Here is a 21,202-nt window from a genome sequence, read left to right as displayed (position 1 = left end):
AGGACAGGCTCCAAAGCCACAGAGAAACCCTGTCTTGAAAAACCAAAAAAAAAAAAAACATAAAGATTTGTGCAGCTATGTTGTAAATTATAATTCTTAAATATCTGTACATTCCATAAAATATTAAAAAATGAAAACTTTGGGATAATACAATTTGAGATATATTATAAAACATTAATTTTAATTTTAGAATTGAAATATAGTATGTAATCAATTTTGGAAAAGCAAATAACTCTAAGTTCATCTTTTAAAAAGCTTTTGGACTTGATGTTTATTTATTTGACTAAATCCTATTGGGTTTTATTTTCCTTAGTAGTATGTATTTCTCATTTTGTATTATCACTAACAACTTAAATAAGTAAAGAAACCACTGAAAAACGCATAAGATCTGTTGTTTTGTTTACTAAAATCCCTGGCTATGACTAGAAGAAATCTCTTAGGCCAAGTTCAAAGAATTCAGTCTATAAATAAACCCTGGTAAGTCATGAGGTATTCTTTATTGCAGATATTGTAGGCTTTTCACTATATGTTTTGCAAAATATAATTGTAAATACAACTGAAATACAAATGAACGATTAATGGAATTAGCAAACAAAGTTATAAACCACAAAAATGTAGTTACTTTTGCTTCCTCCTATCCATGACCGATTCCCTCCTTTAAAAACTGAAGTAAACAATATTCCCTTGGCCCGAATCTATTCCATCGGCTTTCTTTCAAGAGCTAAGGAAGGTAAGAGAATTACTTCTGTTGTACACTGGGCTAACAACTATTAGGTTGAATTGGTCAGCTCACAGCATGCATGGCCTTTTCAGGAGTCCTGGGTGACAGAGTCCTCTCTTTCAGAGCTAGACAGTACTGGGGAGAAAGCACAGAAGTGCAACCAAGAAGGATGAAGGCAAAGATGTACTAAGGGCCCACAACTGTACGGCAAAAAATCTCATCTGTGGGGAAAATGGCTGCATGTCTAAAATAAAATGACAATAACATCTAAAATAGTGGGGGAGAGGGGGATTGCTTTTAAGGAAATGCCTCTAGTACAGGAAAGCCAGAGAGGTACCTGAGGGTAGCATCCGATCTGTTCCACCGAGCTCCCTTGAAATGGCTCACGTGCCAGAGAACCAGATGAACTCCATGAGGAGAAGGATTCTTCATAATCCTCATGGTGCATTTTCCCCACAACTGTCCGCCCTCCTCTAAACTTACAGTCACACTTTCAGCCACACAAAGACATGCACTGGGAAACTCACCAGAGCTTAGTGTGGGGATGGTCTCGGACTGTCTTCAAAATACGATGCATCGTAAGAAGTCTTGCTTGGTGTATGAAGGAGTGAGCAAGGGAAGTTTTAGCACTGATGCCACCCTCCCCATATTGTGTCACTTCTATTTGGAAAAGACACAGATATGCAACAGGTACAGAGTTCCTGTCTGAAGATTCTGCCCACAGATGACAAAGAAATGGTAGCAAAAGGAAAAAAGATTTTCTAACTATTTAATGATGTAAGAGTATTTTAACATCTATATTCATGTTTCTTCATGCTGTCTTTCATACCAATTCTTCAAAGACCCTTCAAGTTTTCAGGATCCTAAAGGGGGATGGTGTTACACATGTATTTGATGGGGGAGAGTCTTCTGTTTTGTATTAATTTCGTTGGTTAAATAAAGAGACTGCCTTGGCCCTGATAGGACAGAAAATTAGGTAGGTGGAGTAGACAGACAGAATGCTGGGAGAAAGAAGCCGAGTCAGTCAGTCGCCATGATTCTCCCACCCAACACAGACACAGGTTAAGATCTTCCCTGGTAAGCCACCTCGTGGGCTACACAGATTATTAGAAATAGGTTAGATCAATATGTAAGAGCTAGCCAATGAGAGGCTGGAACTAATGGGCCAGACAGTGTTTAAAAGAATACAGTTTCCATGTAATTATTTCGGGTAAAGCTAGCCGGGTGGCGGGACACAGCCCCGCCATTCCTATTACAACATGTATTCCTCCATGTTGCTCTGCTATACCAGAGTACGTGAGCTTGGGTTCTTCCTAAAGAAAAGATGTGCACCTCTCTCGTGATTTTAGAAGTTAAATATCCAAGAAAGGTCATGCTCACTTTTCTAGGGCCAACATCAGCTCCATCTGGTGAGATCCTCTTGCTATTTCATAACTTGGCAGGCGACATTAAGTGACAGCATCAAGTGATAGTGGCAAGAGAACACCCAAAAGAAACGCCATAAGGTGGTAAAGAAAGCAAGAGAATAAATATGCAAAGGAGGACAGGTTTCACTTGTACTACTCACTCTTGAGGTAGGCAATATAATTTTTCAAGAACAAGAACTCATACCCTATGGTGGGGAAAAAGCATCAATCCCTCTTGATGACCTAGTACTCAAAGACACTACTTCCCAACACAGCCACACTGAAAATAAAGTCATGCAGTGAAACCATATAGGGTCGAGTTATTTTCAAGTTATTCATAATAAAGGAGGCACATATTTAGAAAACAGGCAAAAATAACACAGTTCTTCGAGATGTTTAAGAGGTTTTACAGGTGCACATCTACACATTGTCACTGTCTCACCCCACCCTTGTCACCTCAATCCTACCCTTATCATCTCCATCCCACCCTTGTCCTCATCCCACCCTCATCATCTCCATCCCATTCTTGTCATCTCCATCTCACCCCTGTCACCTCCATCCCAACCTTGTCCTCATCCCACCCTCATCACCTCCATCCCAGCCTTGTCCTCATCCCACCCTCATCATCTCCATCCCATTCTTGTCATCTCTATCCCACCCTCGTCACCTCCATCCCAACCTTGTCCTCATCCCACCCTCGTCACCTCCATCCCAACCTTGTCCTCATCCCATTCTTGTCATCTCTATCCCACCCTCGTCACCTCCATCCCAACCTTGTCCTCATCCCATTCTTGTCATCTCTATCCCACCCTCGTCACCTCCATCCCAACCTTGTCCTCATCCCATTCTTGTCATTTCCATCCCACCCTCATCATCTCCATCCCACCCTTGTCATCTCCATCCCACCCTCATCATCTCCATCCCACCCTCATCATCTCCATCCTACCCTTGTCATCTCCATCCCACCCTCATCATCTCCATCCCACCCTCATCATCCCCATCCCACCCTCGTCATCTCCATCCCACCCTCATCATCTCCATCCCACCCTCATCATCTCCATCCCACCCTCATCATCCCCATCCCACCCTCGTCATCTCCATCCCACCCTCATCATCTCCATCCCACCCTCATTATCTCCATCCCACCCTTATCATCTCCATCCCACCCTCATCATCTCCATCCCACCCTCGTCATCTCCATCCCACCCTCATCATCTCCATCCCACCCTCATCATCTCCATCCCACCCTCATTATCTCCATCCCACCCTTATCATCTCCATCCCACCCTCATCATCTCCATCCCACCCTCATCATCTCCATCCAACCCTCATCACCTCCATCCCACCCTCATCATCTCCATCCCACCCTCATTATCTCCATCCTACCCTTGTCATCTCCATCCCACCCTCATCATCTCCATCCTACCCTTGTCATCTCCATCCCACCCTCATCATCTCCATCCCACCCTTATCATCTCCATCCCACCCTCATCATCTCCATCCCACCCTCATCATCTCCATCCTACTTTTGTCATCTCCATCCCACCCTCATCATCTCCATCCCACCCTTATCATCTCCATCCCACCCTCATCATCTCCATCCCACCCTCATCATCTCCATCCTACCCTTGTCATCTCCATCCCACCCTCATCATCTCCATCCCACCCTCATAATCTCCATCCCACCCTTGTCATCTCCATCCCACCCTCATCATCTCCATCCCACCCTCATCATCTCCATCCCACCCTCATCATCTCCATCCCACCCTTATCATCTCCATCTCACCCTCGTCACCTCCATCCCACCCTCATCATCTCCATCCCACCCTTGTCCTCATCCCACCCTTATCATCTCCATCCCACCCTCATCATCTCCATCCCACCCTTATCATCTCCATCCCACCCTCATCATCTCCATCCCACCCTCATCATCTCCATCCCACCCTCATCACCTCCATCCCACCCTCATCAACTCTATCCCACCCTTGTCACCTCCACCCTCATCATCTCCATCCCACTCTTGTCATCTCCATCCCACCCTTGTCATCTCCACCCTCATCATCTCCATCCCACCCTCATCATCTCCATCCCACCCTTATCATCTCCATCTCACCCTCATCACCTCCATCCCACCCTCATCATCTCCATCCCACCCTCATCATCTCCATCCCACCCTCATTATCTCCATCCCACCCTCATCATCTCCATCCCACCCTTGTCACCTCCATCCTACCCTTGTCCTCATCCCACCCTTATCATCTCCATCCCACCCTCATCATCTCCATCCCACCCTCATCATCTCCATCCCACCCTCATCATCTCCATCCCACCCTCATCATCTCCATCCCACCCTTGTCACCTCCATCCTACCCTTGTCCTCATCCCACCCTTATCATCTCCATCTCACCCTCATCACCTCCATCCCACCCTCATCATCTCCATCCCACCCTCATCATCTCCATCCCACCCTCATCATCTCCATCCCACCCTCATCATCTCCATCCCACCCTTATCATCTCCATCTCACCCTCGTCACCTCCATCCCACCCTCATCAACTCCATCCCACCCTTGTCACCTCCATCCTACCCTTGTCATCTTCAGGCCAAAGCCGCAAGTACTAAAACAACCCTAATAACATCATTACTGCCAATGTGAAAACAGAAAAGAGAAACTAAGCAGCAACCATCACTCCATGGCCTTCCAGAATCATTCATTGTAAGTTTACTACCAACTGAGAGTCAAATGAATCCAATTCCAGTAGCAGGAAAGAGTATGGAAGAAATAAGTATGAGAAGAGTTAAGACTAAAAAGATTGTGGTTAATGTATTATAAAAACAAGAAAGACACAAAATGGCATAGGGATGAAAATTTGGGCTCAAATTATTCAAATAAAAATTATTGGTTGATGAAGGTTAGTATCTAGAATAGGAAAATATGCAGTTTCACTTTCATTCAAAACAGAAAACTATAATTTTGGAATCTTTTAATTCTAGAATTTAAAGGTGATGATCTTGAGTTTAAAGGTAATATTTAAGAGCGATATACTGACCATTAGAGAAGGGGATTTTATGGAAAGATGGCTATATGTCATGCTGTAGACTCAGAAGTTTCAAGGTGTACCTTCCCTGAGGGACTATATTCTATACAGCACAACTTGAGCCCTTCTGAGCCCGAGTACTAAGGCTGGAGTCTCTGTCACACTAATGCCACCTCCAGTCTAGCACAAGCACATAGCGTTGCCAGAATAAATAGTTACAAATGCAAAAATGGCCACTCATGCTTTTCTGGATTAACTCAGGGATACACAGCATATCAGATGACCTCAAAAAAACCAAGTCTGTGACAGTGCCATGCCCCTGAGACCAGTGAGTGATGCGCCTCTCCTAAAATACATTTAAAATTGGACTTATACCAGTGGCAAGGCAGTGGCTGTCAGCCATCAGACTACCTAGGATATGTATCATGAGACAGCCAGGTATAAGCTTCTAAGTGTAGGGCTGGAAAGATGGCCCAGCAGTTGAGAGCACATACTGTTCATGCACAGAACCCACTTTCAGCTCCCAGCATCCACGTCAGGATCCTCACAACCACCCGTGGCTCCAGCTTCATGGAATCTGATACCCTCTTCTAGGTAGGTGTCTGCATCCCCATGGTGCATATACATACACTCAGATACACACACACACACACACACACACACACACACACACCTCACCATAAATAAATCTTAAAAAAAATAAAACTCTGGGTGTATACCCAGGTTTCAGTTCAGTGCTATCTACCTGCTTGATGCTGCCACTGGGAACTGCCTGCACTCTAAACTGAATGTTCTGACAGTCCCTCCCCTGCAGCCCCTCCCCTGCAGCCTCTCCCCTGCAGCCCCTCACCTGACAGATCTGCCCTGAACAGCCTGTGTCTGGGCTCAACAGCTCTCATCTTATCACCTTCCTGACTATTCCAACTCTGACTTCACTTTCAGTAAGGTTCTTTTGATTCCTGAGGCAGCATTAATCCTTCCTTGTCCAGCCTCTCACTCCTGTATTGTTGTGTGAAGTGTAATGTGTGACTTAAATGTCAGTGACACTGCTCATTAAGGTTAGACTAGAAAAAGGATTTGCATTTGTCCTATAAGTGAACTTAAGACTTTTTGGTGAGTTAAAGCGTAAGAAGTGATAGCGTTTGTGAATTTACTAGTGCTAAGTCCTGATTGTGGAAAGACAAACAGTCCATCTACATTGCTGGCATAACTTGCCCAGGCTACCTTGGTTTCTGACAAACTAAACAGGCTTTGATGCTCAGCTGTCACAAGTCGTGTGACTAATGACAGCACCAGTCTCACTCAGCTTTATTTGTCACATCTACAAAACAGAGATAAGCTTCCTGGGGAGTGATTGTTTTGAAGAGTAATGAAAATTCACCTTTCTAGTGTGTACTTCACTGCTGAGCACGTATGGAGAGAAACCATCACAGTACTAAGGGTGAAACAAACTGAGGATGTTCTACACAAGACACAGTTCATAACAGCTGTCCTACACAGGATACAGACTCTATAACAGCTGTCCTACACAGGACACAGAGTCCATAATAGCAGTCCTACACAGGATACAGAGTTCATAACAGCTGTCCTACACAGGACACAGAGTCCATAACAGCTGTCCTACACAGGTCACAGAGTCCATAACAGCTGTCCTACACAGGACACAGAGTCCATAACAGCTGTCCTACACAGGTCACAGAGTCCATAACAGCTGTCCTACACAGGACACAGAGTCCATAACAGCTGTCCTACACAGGACACAGAGTCCATAACAGCTGTCCTACACAGGATACAGAGTCCATAACAGCTGTCCTACACAGGATACAGAGTCCATAACAGCTGTCCTACACAGGACACAGAGTCCATAACAGCTGTCCTACACAGGACACAGAGTCCATAACAGCTGTCCTACACAGGATGCAGGCTCATATCAGAGAAGCACCATACAAATTAACTGTCCCAGTCTTATAGAGGTTTAGCAAAGAGAAAGCAAAGGCCTTCACACATTTTCCAGATATACTGAATGTTATTTTTAAAGACACATGATCAACAATACAACTTACCAGCAATACTTGAGTGTTAGTATTACCGGACTCTAAGTTCTGAAGACATTACAATACAAAGGCTGAAATGAGGGCATTAAGTACAGTGCTGGTGGAGGATCTAAGTATTCCCACTTAGCCTTGGCAAGCTAGGAGAAAGACAAGAGACCAGGGTGTCTAGAGCAAATGGGCAAGAGAGGGACAGACATACTTGCTTGGAGACCAGGGAGAACTCACTGGGCCTTCAGTGAGTAACTAGAGAACTGGGCACAGCTTCTTGTCACTGAGAAAGTCCTTCTGATTGCTCTATTGAAAACAGACAGAAGGACAGAAAGGGTGGAGGCAAACAGATCAAGTAGAAAATTAATGTAATAATCTAGGAGAAAGGGGATAGTGACTCCATTTGTGTGTTGGTAAGCAACATGGCAAATGTTTGAGGCTCTACAGTGTATTTTGAATGATTTGATAGTAAGAGTCATCAACTGTTTCAAGACAAAAAGAGGAGTCAAAGTGACCTCCCAGTTGATGGCCCGCCTGAGCATCAGAAAGAATCAGTCATGACTGCATCAGGAACAATGAGGGAAGAGCATGTGGAGGGGGCAGTAGCACATTCCATTTCAGGTAGGTAAAATCTGAGGTGCTTTTAGCCAGGAGGGGACAGTAAAAGCAGTGGCTGGTTATACGTTTGAATCCGGAGGGAACTCAACAAGCCCTGTAGAATTGGCCTCACACTGAGATAGACCTCCCAGGATGCATGTGCAGCCTATGAAGCAAAGATGGAAGATCTAAAGTCTGTATCACCTCGCCACTATGGAGGAGACAATGAGGATGGAACAGCAGGAAAGTCTACTTAGAAACCAAGAGAGGGAGAAGCTGAGAAGCCCAGAAGGAAATGGAGAGATGTACTAGATTTGCTGATGTGCTGAGCAGGCTGAGGACTGGAAACTGGTCTGGCAGTCGATGGGTCACAGGCAACCAGGCCAAGGTGGACTGTGGGGCAGTAGGGAAGCTCTACGAGACAGGGCAGAAGAAAGGGAAGGAAAGAGCTGAAGAAAGTATGTACAATTCTAAGAAGGCATAAAAAGGAACAAAAACCTAGGCAATGCAAGCAGGAGATGCTTATTTTTGTCTGAAAGAAATATCAGGATGTTTGTTTGTTGAAGAAAGAGAGGAGAATGCATTGATATCATGACTTCTTCTAAAAAATGGAAGGGCAGGGGCTGGAGAGATGGCTCAGTGGTTAAGGGCATTGCCTGCCCTTCCAAAGGTCCTGAGTTTAATTCCAGGCAACCACATGGTGGCTCACAACCATCTGTAATGAGGTCTGGTGCCCTCTTCTGGCCTGCAGACATACACACAGACAGAATATTGTATGCATAATAAATAAATAAATATTTAAAAAGTGTTTAAAAAAAGAGACACAGGCAAAACACCAATGTATATAAAAATAAATAAATAGAAGGGTCCCCTGTAAGGGAGCCGGCACCTTCAGCTCGGGCGCCAGGCTTCCTGCGCGCTCCTGGATACCATCCCCCCCTTGCTCCATTCATCCTGTTGGCCCTGGATCATTGGGCTACTGGTGGCCCTGCTTAGTTGCTGAGGAATCCCATCAGGACGGAACTTTCATCTGGCGATGGATGGAGATAGAGACAGAGACCCACACTGGAACACTGGATAGAGCTCCCAAGGTCCCAAGGAGGAGCAGAAGGAGGGAGAACATGAGCAAAGAAGTCGGGACCACGAGGGGTGCACCCACCCATTGAGACAGTGGAGCTGATCTACTGGGAGCTCACCAAGGCCAGCTGGACTGTTACCAAAAAAAGCATGGGATAAAACTGGACTCTCTGAACATGACGAACAATGAGGGCTGATGAGACGCCAAGGACAATGGCACGCGGTTTTGATCCAACGCAATGTACTGGCTTGGTGGGAGCCTAGCCAGTTTGGATGTTCACCTTCCTACATATGGACGGAGGGGGGAGGACCTAGGACTTACCACAGGGCAGGGAACCCTGACTGCTCTTTGGACTGGAGAGGGAGGGGGAGAAAAGTGGGGGGAAGGGGAGAGGGGTGGGAGGAGGGGGAGAAGAATGGGAGGAGGGGGAGGGAAATGGGAGGCTGGGAGGAGGTGGAAATTTGGTTTTTTTTTCTTTCTTTTCTTTATTCTCCTTTTATCAATAAAAAAAATGAAGTCAAAATAAATAAATAAATAAATAATTTTTTAAAAAATCAAAGGGCAATCAAAAGAAAAGGTCAAAAGAGAGTGCATGCATGGTTAGATGAAGCTGAAGTCAAACAAATGCCCTAAATGAGACAAAGTCCATCTATAGTTAGCTATGACTTGTGGAACAAACTAGGAATTTTGACAAAGAAGTGGTCCTCTCAAAAAACACTGCAGCTGGTGTTTGTGCGGGCCTGATACACTCTTTAGGTAAAGGTTATTTCTTTTCTATTGAAACTAAATCCAAAAGTGAAAAGAAGAAACACTATATTTCCATTAAACAAACTGAATTTGATAGTGAGAATGAAAAAAATCTGAAAGGGCCAAAGAGAGAAAAAGGAACGAAGTCCTACCCATTACAAATATCAGCAAAAAGTCTTAAATAAAACACAAATAACTAAAGTCTGACAATATACTTCCAAAGCAACATAAAATCCAGATGGGAATTATTCCAAAAATAAGATAATAATTCAACAGGCAATATGAGAATAATAAATCATATTATTATGTAAAAGTAGACAAAAAAATTAAATCAACTCAACAGATTCTAAAAGAATGTTGAATGTAAACCTAACAGTGTTGGCTTAAAGGAACTTCTAATTCCGGCCGTGGTGCTTCTGCGGCTTGTGTAATAAGGAATCTGAAAGCCAACCAGCAGAAACTACCCACAGCAAGACCCAAGAAACACTACAAAGGACAGAGAAGAAAAGAGAAGAATGTCAGAGATTATGTTTGTCGGCAATATGCTTTAGTCATAGTCAGAAAGAAAGAAGTTGCTTTAAATATGCAACTATAAAAGATGAAAATTATCATCTCTTGTAAAGACTGTAAAGCAATATAATTGGAAATCAACTAACAGAGTTTATTAAACTAACCTTGTGTTCACTACAGTGATGGAATGATATGGGGAATTTGATCATTTTTAATAAAAAAGAACAGTCTGGTTTCTAACTTAAAATTGTATTTATCACAGCAAACTGTTTCATAAAAACTCCTTATTACAGTATTTTCTAGTGGAATAAAATGCTAGCCACATATGTAATTCTCTAATAGTCTAGTAGCTGCATAAATAAGCAATAAAATATATTTTATTTAATCCAATAACCCAAAATATTTTAATATCTAATGAATATTATAAACTTCTTTTGGTTTTTTTCAAGACACGGTTTCCCAGTAGCTATGGAGCCAGCCTTGAAACTTGCTCTATAGACCAGGCTGGCCTTGAGCTCACAGAGATCCACCTGCCTCTGCCTCCTGAGTGCAGGATTAAAGGCGTGCACCAGTTATTAATAAGAGTTTTTCATTGTGTTTACTAAAGTAAAGTTCAGATGGATGGAGGGTTCTTTTACTTTCATTCCTAAATTCAGGATTGGGAGAGCCTCCCTTCAAATTTTCACTCACTTCCTTTACCCAGAGCTGTTGCACTAAATGTTGCAGCTTCATAGAACCAGGTACATGTCTAAGAAAATTAATGTGGGATTTCAAAACCTGAAAATGTCCAAGTTCTGTCAGTGATAGTGTTAGCTAACAGAGTAAACATGAATAGTCCTGAGAAGAACTGAAAGGGATCCACAAGGATGACCCCAGCTAGGACTCCTAGCAATAGTGGAGAGAGTGCCTGAACTGGTCATCTACTGTAATTAGATTGGTGACCACCCAATTGTCATCAAAGAGCCTGCATCCATATACACTATAAACACATCAATTTTCTCCTGAGAACTTGTGTATAAATTCAACAGAAACAAAGCCAAAATTCCTATGACATTTTCGGGGGAAGATTTGCCAGATGATTCTGAAGACTAGATGGATGCATCATAGAGCATCAAGGAAATTTGAAAACAACAAGAAAAAGGAGGTTTGACATCTGAGACACTTGAATATTTACGTATGTTATCAATTTATGCAAAGTACAAAAGCAGCAGCTAGGAAGACTACAAGACCTAGTGTAGATAAGAATTGGGGGGAAAAAAAGAATCAGGTAAACTACCACCTTACACCTGTCAGAATGGTTAAGATCAAAAACACTGATGCAGCTTATGTTGAAGAGGATGTGGAGTCGGGAACACTCCTTTGTTGCTGGTGGGAGTGAAAACTGTACAGACACTTTGGAAATCAATGTGACGGTTTCTCAGAAAATTGAGAATCAATCTATCTCAAGACCCACCTATACCAATCTTGAGCATATACCCAAAGGATGCTCAATCATACAACAAAGACTCTTGCTTAATTATGTTCATAGCAGCATTATTCATTATAGCCAGAACCTGGAAACAGCCTAGATGCCCCTCAACTGAAAAATGAATAAGAAAATGTGGTACATTTACATGACGAAGTGTTACTCAGTTGTAAAAACCCAATGACCTCATGAAATTTGCAGGCAAATGGATAGAACTAGAAATAATCATCCTGCTTGAGGTGACCCATACTCAGAAAGACAAACATGATATGTACTCACTCATAAGTGGATTAGGAGACAGAGACAGCTGACCTGAGCTCCTGGGAGCTCATGGACTCCGGAGCAACAGTTAGAGAGCCTGCATGGGACCCACCTAGGCCCTCTGCATGTGTGTGACAGCCGTGTAGCTTGGTCTGTTTATAAGGCTCCGAGCAGTGAAATCAGGACCTGTCCCCTGGTGCTTAGCTAGCTTTTGGGAACCTGTTCTCCATGCTGGATTATCTGCCCAGCCTTGATGTAGGGGAAGGAGCTTGGTCCTGCCTCTACTTGATGTGTCTTGCCTGGATCAAGGCCAAGGGAGGCCTGCCTCTTTCTGAATGGAGAAAAAGGAGTGGATGAAGAGGGGAGTAGATGGGATGTGGGGAGGAACAAGAGGAGAGGAGGGAGGGGAAACTGGTCAGTATGTAAAAATAAATGAAAAATGTTAATTAAATTTAAAAAAAGGAATTAGGTAAATAATCAAGGCAGACATAATTAAATAAAAATTGATTTACAGGTAATATATGGTATAGAAAAAATATAAAGTGATGTGTCTTTGATATATATATATATATATATATATATCATGTCAAAAATGTGATTAGTAAGCTAGAAGGAAATGCAATGACTTCATGTTAACTGTCAACTTGGAGTCAAGAACGGGGAGATTGGCCCCTGATACATCTGTGGGAGACAAATAAGTTGACTGTATTAACTGAAGTAAGAAGGCCCACATCCTGGGGGAGACACCATTTCCTGGCCGGGATTCTGGTCTGCATAAAAAGAGAAGGGAATTGAGCAGAAGCAAGTATCCATCACTCTCGGATTCCTGGCACTGGACCCAATGTGTCCAGCTGCCCCAATCTCCTGCTGTCTTGATTCCTGCCATGATAGACAATGCCTTGAATGGAGAGCTAAAACAAACCCGTTCTTCCTTACAGGCTTTTGTCAAAGTTCTCATGATCCATAAATGGCTTTCATAGGTTGATAGGAGACAGACAAAGCAAAAAAAATAAAAAAAATAGAGCTCCAGAAATAGGCTAATTCCTAAAAATTTGTATTTAGACCATCATCTTAGCAAAAATGAAACGGTGACCACCATTTTTGACAGGGTACAAATATATGGACAGACAATCTTTCTTTCCTTCTTCCTTTGTTTTAATGCCTAAAGGAGCTTTCTTGGAAAACTTGGTTGTGTGTTAAATATATTTGAGAACATGTGTCCACTCATTACAGGAGATAATTAACTAGGCAGATTCACACAGACAGAAACTAAAATGGATCAGGCCAGGAGAAAGAAGGGAGATGGGAGGCTGGAGAGATGGCTGAGAGGTTAAGAGCACTGGCTATACTTCCAAAGGTCAATTCCCAGGAACCACATGGTGGCTCACAACCATCTATAATGAAATATGGTGCCCTCTTCTGGCCTGCAGGGACATATGCAGGCAGACCACTGTATACTTAATAAATAAATCTTTAAAAAAAAAAAAAGAAGAAGAAGGGGGATGGGGCCTGAGCATACCATCTCTTTGTGATACTGAGAACATTCTGGAAAAGGATAGAGGTGATAGCTGCATGACATTATGAATCTACTTAATGTCACAGAATATCTTGCTTAAAATGATTAAAATAGTATTTTTAATTTTATGTATTTGAACACTGTTTTCTAAATCATGTGACAATAAAGTTTATTAAATCATTTCCTACTATTGAAAGCTTAGGTTCTTTCTCTAGTAAAACTGACATTTAAAAAATAGCAGAATAGTAGAAAAATAAACAAAACCACATGCTTTCACCCAGTATTTCTATCTTTGGTTACTTATCCTATATACATAACCAATAATACATGTAAAGAAATACATTTTTTCCCTGTCATTCTTCAAAATGGGAAAAAATAAAAACCCTAAGTAACTAAAATTGTGGTATAAAATGAAAAAAAACAAGACAATAACTTAAAAATTATAAGGTAAATATATCTAGAGGGAAAGTGGTTAAAAACAGCATCTGGTAACTGGTGTCCTCAGAAAAAGAACCCAGGGGAACACACAGGCACTGGAGTCTGCTGTTGTTTTTATGCTTTTTCTTTCCTGGTCAACATTCATTGGTTTTTTTGTTCTGCAGTTGAGCAGTAATTCTTTGTCCAAGGAGCGGGACTAACAAAAGCACTGACTTCTGAAGAAAATATCCTAAGTTATCTTCCCTTCCTCAGAAGTACCACTGAGCTTTTGTGCCTTTATGAAACCCTCCTAAAAGTGGGGAGGGATGGAAAACACAGCAGGCCAGAGGCTGTCCTAGGCTCCTTACTACATAGAACCAGCAGCAAGGCTTTCTCTGGTCTAACTGGTTAAAAATTCATTCCTGTGGAGTCATCCCTTTGGGCTTTGTAGTGTGCTTCCACTCCTGATAAGGCCACGAGTTTGCTTTACCACTCAGGACGCTGACCCTGCACAGTGAGGCTGCACATGAAGGGCAGGAAGGACACATCCAGCGACACAGACCCCGCCAAACCCAGACCCAGAACAACCGTGAGGCCTCAAGAAGCACCCAGCGCTGGTAGTTATGAAAAGGCGACGTTAAAAGCCAAGAACACACGTCCCATGCGGACAGTATTTGGGGGCGGCTGTCCTCCACAGTAGGTTATAAATCTAGGACAGGAAACTTGAAATCGTTAAAGTCACATATTTATTACATCATATCCAGTTAGGTTAGAAAAACGCAGCGTCTGTCATCGTGTCATAAAAAAATGTGTTTTCCCCTCAGATCTCTCATGAAGAAAAGCTCCAGGATTGATACAGATAGGGCTGTTTTCAATCAGTTACAAGGAACAATTCAATTACTACATGGTTTAGTGCAGTAACTGACTCCAGACTAATTTAATTTCTTTAGGTCTCTAAAGATCAATTGATCTGATTTGTCCCATCCCCAAAGGCTATTTAGGAAAAATTCAGACTTAAATACCTGGAAATGAAATCCAAAACCTTGGCCAGTTTCACACCACTTAGGTCATCTTGCAAACTTTCAGCTAGTCACATCAGAGCGCTCTCTTGGCCTTAGGACCATCGCGAGCCACTTAGCTTCACAAGCAAGCAAGTGCTCCCACATCAGAGCGCTTATTCAATAAGTGGAAAATGTGGCCACATGCATTATCAAATCTGCTGTTCTAAAGGGCAGCCAGGCTGGGCTCCTATCTCCTGAGCATGGGGCAACTCCAGGACTATTTTTACTCTAAGATCAGCTCACAGAGAGCGTTCAGAGTTACTCAGACAGGGTCTAAAGGGTTGGATGCTAAGGCTACTCTAAGACGAGAGACTCAGAAACATTTCTGCCCTTTGGGCTTATGTGCACTTTTATAAATGCTACCATTCACAATTCTCTAACCAACCTGCTTTTTGAGACTCGGGCAATAGATGTCCCTTCAGTGGCCCAAGGTTTGTCGCTGACTTCACCACTCCGACCAGTAGTCAGACTCTCCAGCGATTAGTCTTTATTTTTTTTTAACTCAAGCTCTCCAGCTTTCTACACAGCCTCTACATCCAAGTATGCCAACCACTCGGTGCTCTGCCACTTTGGCAGGTTTCAGAAGAATCAGACACAAGTTGATAAAGCACAGTTAACCTTTCATTTGAGTTGCCAAGACAGATTGGACAGAGGTGTCAAGGTCAGAGATGCCCATGTGGTAAGCAATAAAATGAAAAGCAGAAATGTGTGGCAGTCGGCAGGAGAGTCGCACAAAAATATTAAGATACAGTATAAGTGAGGGGGCTGGTAGCTATGCAGTGTTCTGCCCATTAGCAAACATATCAGACCTAGTATGAAGATGAAGGATAGAAATTTACTGTGTGTAAAGAGTGTAGATAATCAATTGGCTCAAAAATCTTCTCGAAAAAAAATACATTTCAGCATTCATAACGTGCTAGTAGCTATGGATCCCTATCACTCCGTGGTGTCCAATGACAACAAACAGCTGTCACTGTGGAGGGGTAAGTTTCACATGCACGACCGCTTCTTGTCTACTTCCGGGCCCTCAGACTTGGTATTTATTTCTCCGATGAAAGATAGCAACCCACTTTACAGATAAAATTGTGTGGCCTCAAATTAAATGGCATCTCCTTGGTTCAAAATTGCAAATCATCCCTCAGTTCTTTGTGTTCCCAAGCACATCCCCTCTGAAGGAAAATGGCTATGAAGTCCCCCAGAGTGGCGCTCAGTAAGACAGTCTTTGATCGTAACTAGGACCCACTTTCTGGTCACAGCAAACCCAATGTTTCAAAGTGGAAGACACTGTCCATATCAAACAAACCTCTTTTCTGGGGAATCATTTGAGAGATCCTGCAGCAGGCGCTCTCGAGACGGAGGAGCTGTACAATGACAGGGCTTATGGTTGGGGAAGGAAAGGTGCGGAGACAATGGAAACTACATGCTGTAAAAACACGCTTCGTGGGCGTTAAGAGGCACTGGTTCTTACCACCCACTCTTTTATCTTATCTGGACAAAAGAACAAATAGAAAATTCTCATTACCTCTCAATGTCAGTGAGCCTGGAGGAGTCCCGGAATCCTTTGGCAAACGGATTGCTGTCTATTTTCAGCTTGGTTATCTAGGAAGGAAAAAATGGGTACAAAACGATCTCATTTCAGAGGTCAATAAGACAAAATCAGAAATAGTTTTAATTTCCCAAAGACCCCAGTGATCCTGTAAGCATCAGGAGAAGTTTGGGTTTGGGTAAGGGACAAGTCCACAGGTGTCCTGGGGTCATGATTGAGAGCAAAGATTTGGTGGCCTTTCAGGCAAGACGGAACATGAAAGTAGATTGTGAAGGATTTAAAATGCTAGGGAAAGGTTAGGACCAACTGGGGCAGGGGAACTACCTCGATGGGAGAGTTGTGCAGACCGTGTGTGCTGTGGGGAAGTGAAGAATGGAAGCAAAGACGCTGTCTCATTCTGACTTGGAAGCATGAAACAACTTTTTGTGCAGGTGACTATATACCGTAATAGATAAGAAAATTAAAAGGCTAATTATAGTCCATGTTCAACACTGTGCTGATACTGACGTGTTTTATATAAATGCAGGATATGAAGCCTTCAAAGTATAAATGTACTACCAGTATCCTTTCCGTTTGCCTAACTTAGAATGGAAACAATTACTTTGTCAGCCTTCTGTTTAATGTCACTCATATAACTATGCTCATCTAGAAAGAATTACTTTCTAGTAAAAATCAGTCTCCAACGTTAAGTGTCCACATTTCGGAATTTATAAATCTTGTAGTGTTACTATTAATACAGAGAGACCCATTAGACCCTGTGTGTCATACCTCTGAGGAAAAATACTTCAGGCTGTGAAGCAAATACTGAGGAAGGACTGATGAGAACAGATTCGGAATGGATTTCTGTTAGCACTAAAAGGAACCTCACTGATGAGCAGGCTATGCCCTCATCTGGCAAACAGTCACAGTGAGTCACAAGGAGCTCCAGAACCCAAGTACCTGTTCCTAGCTGAGTTACTAACAGGGAACCCTTTCAAGAGGGTCTTAGCTTGTAATATCAAATTTGGGATACAGGTTCACCTTTGGAGGAAGACACACAAAATACTCTGAGCAGGGAAAAGGGAGCCATGGGTGTGGGGTGTCCTTCTGCTTCACACTAAAGGGAAAGCAATTAAAACAAAATTTTACATGCTAACTATAAAATTTATAAAAATAAGTATATTATTTATTTATAAAAGTTTTATAACAAATACTACTTTGAAAAAAAATGATCAGACTACATCCAAAGTTCAACACTTCGAGTTTCTCTTATCACTAGAAAGAAAGATGCCGTCTCCTTTTGAAAATATCCTCAATGTGAATTGTGTTTGTAAGGCTGCCAAGAAGCTTTCACCTCCCTTAGGGTGCCCTCCATCACACAGGCGGATGCTCTTCTCTATCTGCAGCACTGACAGGCCCAAGCAAGAGCCTGTGACTTAGAGTCTTGCGGGTACCTGCTCACTCAGAACATCTCTTGCAGAGCAGCAAAGGGATAACGAGGTTCCTTTTCAGTAAAATTATGGATATTGCTAGACAGGGATGGAGCCATGATAGACAGTAAGATCTGTTCACAATAAAAAGCAATAATAAAGCGTGCACAGAGCCGAGTCCTTCAAGGCCTCAGGTGGCCTCTACAGTGTGCACATCCAACGCTTTGGGATGAGAATCTCTTCTCATGCATGGCTGCCGCTCCTAAAGACCAGTCTGTTCAGTCATTTGTTTCGGACTTGAACTTATTTTTGAATGTCCGCTTTCAAGAAGAAAAAATATTGTTTATTCAATATAAATTATAAAAATTCTTTAAAGTCCATAGAACCAAAATGCCCTAAGATTATAAGTCCCAGCAAGATTTTAATCTTCAAGAAAAACGATGTTCTTCTTTCTGCTCAGCAACTGTAATGTAAAATACTTATAATGTTAAACTGTCATAAGGCATTCATTAGCCAGTATTTATGTAATGAGGATCGGTTGCTTTGGTCCAGGGTAATGGCAGGTAGAGACCTGAAACTCTATGGAACAAGTGCAGAGATACACCCTGAAGAGCCCTGGGTGATGTGAGTCCATTGCAAGGTAGTGACACTAAAGGCAGCTCAAACCCAAATGAAAATTTTAACTGTGCGCCCAAACAACAAAGGCAGATCTTGCTCTCAGTAACGTATTCTAAAACTGAAAAGTGACTGGATTTGCTGGTAGTTAGAATTGTCTGGAGATAATGGCAGATGCTGTGTCTAACGTGGAGGGCAACATCTGAAGTTCTTGGAGCCTTTTCTCTTCCATGTGAACCACAGCAAGCTTTATTTGGTTGCAAATAAACCATGCAAGAGAAAGAAGTGTCTACACTATGATGGCTGCTTTGTCCTGGAAAGGATTTTGAAAAATTTATAATTGGTTTTCATATTTCCAAAGTTTAAAAGTCAGTGGCTTTGAACGACACGACTTTTGTTAAAATTCTCCAGTGCCCTGATACAAGTAGAGAAATGAATGCCAATTAATGTGTCCATGATCTAACATTATTGTCATAACTTTGTGCCTGGAAATGAACTAAATACAGCATGAGTTTCTTTATTTCTTAGAATTATCTTTCATTATTATAATTATCTACCACATTTTTTTAAACTTTCCTTTTTATAACATTCACTGGTATCAATGATAGCTTTTCTTCTCCACATCTTGATATAATTTCAAGCTTCAGAAAAATTGCAATAGGGCATGGTCCTCTGTATACCTAGGCCTACTAATAAAGCTGATGATTTAATTTAGAACAATAATTAGAAAGGAATGCAAGACAATTGACTGATGTTTACTCTCTCTATGAATGAGTTTGACTAAATCCAGGGGGAAAAAACCCACTGATTTTGAGCATTAGAAGAGAAAAAAAGCTGGGTGAATCTGGGGTTGTGGTTATATTCTCTCCAGTGAATATAGCAGCAGAGAGATCGTAGTTCCCTTTATACCTTATGTAGCTCAGCTCACCTCCAGACCCAAAAGACAACCACGGCAGTAATTCCAGACAGGACTGTTGAGCTTTATGCTAAGGACAAACTTCTAAATTGTGATTTAATGATTTTGCAGACTATGTTAAACTGTGTGTTAACCTAGAATGCTTAAAAGCATTCTATTTGTTTTCTTTTTTCTTTTTAATCGTTTTTCAAGACAGGGTCTCTCTGTAGCTTTGGAGTCTGACCTGGAACTCGCTTTTGTAGACCAGACTGGCCTCAGACTCACAGAGATCTGCTTGCCTCAGCCTCCCAAGTGCTGGGATTAAAGGTATGCTCTACCACCTCCCAGCTTTTATTTAGCTTTCATATTTCAAGATTAAACAACACACACACATACATCCACATACATATGTGTAAATGAGTGTGTGTGTTGGTTCTTTGAGACAGAATCTCTCTACATATTCCTTGCTATCCTGGAAATCACTATGTAGACCAAGTTGACCTCAGTCTCACAGAGATCAATCTGCCTCTGCCTCCTGAGTGTTGAGTATAAGTCTAAAAGTTTGTACCATCATATCCAACTGCAAAATAATTTTAAATAATAAAATTTTTATTTTCTAAGTAACAACAAATCATAAAAAGGTCAGATATTAGTATTTAAATTAAAAACATGGAAACTTGCTTATGAAGGGGAGTCTGACATCTGCTGAAGGAGGCAGAACTTGACTGCTTGTTCATTTCCTGGCCACCCAGACCCCAAAATAACAACACAGAAACTGTATTAACTAAATCACTGCTTGGCCCATTAGCTCTAGCTTCTTATTGGCTAACTCTTACATATTAATTTAACCCATTTCTAATTAATTTGTGTATGACCCTGTAGCTGTGGCTTACCGGCTAACGTTCCGGCATCCATTTCTGGCTTCTCTCTGACTCCATCCTTCTTCCTCCCAGCATTCAACTTAGTTTTCCCTATCTAGCTAAGTTCTGCCCTACTATAGGTCCAAAGCAGTTTCTTTATTAGTTAAAGGCAATCACAGCCTACAGAGGGAAATCCCACCTAGACATCCCTTTGTAGAAGTGAGGATAATGGAATGACTGTCTGTGAGAATGGATGAGACGAAGTGGCTAAGCACCTGGACCTACTCCAACAAACTACACCCAGGAAGTTCGCAGCCTACAAAGCTGCTGCCCTGTTAAGCCAGAGACACAGATCTTTTTATCACTCAAAAACAATTATTTTAAGATTTATTTTTATTGTGTGTATATGTATGTGCCTATGTGGGTTGACATTTACTACATGTGTGCAAGAGCCTGCAGGAGGCAGAAGAAGGTATCTGATCCTCTGGTTGAAAAATGCCAGATGGGAATTCTGGGAACCAAAGCCCAGTCCTCTGCTCTGGATCAAGGAGCCGTCTCTCTCCTCCCCTGAATCAGCTTTTAAAAGCAGCAAGATCCTTCACTTGGTGAAGAGAACGTATTAACAGCTAAGAATAGCACTACATACTTAAGAAATCCTGCCATGTGTATGTTCATGTACATGCAAAGACTTGTGTTTTTGCTATCATTGAAATGACGGAGAGTAATGCATGGGAAACCAGAAAATTCATTAATTTTACCATTGCTATTATCTGTAAATAAGTGTACTCACAATTAGAGGGCAGATTTGTGAAGCCAGCAGCAGTGAATGGAAAGACAACTTTACAGCGACTGTTATTCTTTTCCGCTGTCACAACACCGGACTCGGAATCCAGCTGGGGTCCCAGCCATAAGGTAAAATTGGCCATTGGAGACCATTTCTCCAATTATCAGGAGGAGGTCTGACCAAAGGCATTTAGAAATGAAACCTGACCTACACTTCAACTCCACAGCAATGATC

General features: G+C 42.2%; 1 protein-coding gene across 1 annotated transcript in view; it reads right to left on the bottom strand.

The window, feature by feature from the left end:
- Tbx20 (T-box transcription factor 20) overlaps window positions 1–21,202 on the bottom strand; it is a 53,465-nt gene that overhangs the window by 13,272 nt on the left and 18,991 nt on the right. The window contains exon 6 of the mRNA XM_075967960.1: window positions 16,382–16,458. Coding sequence (XP_075824075.1) covers window positions 16,382–16,458 — 77 coding nt within the window. The remainder of the gene's footprint in view (window positions 1–16,381; window positions 16,459–21,202) is intronic.

The sequence above is a fragment of the Microtus pennsylvanicus genome, chromosome 3, assembly GCF_037038515.1.
Source record: "Microtus pennsylvanicus isolate mMicPen1 chromosome 3, mMicPen1.hap1, whole genome shotgun sequence".
NCBI lineage: Eukaryota > Metazoa > Chordata > Mammalia > Rodentia > Cricetidae > Microtus > Microtus pennsylvanicus.
This window is presented reverse-complemented; position numbering and strand designations above follow the sequence as displayed.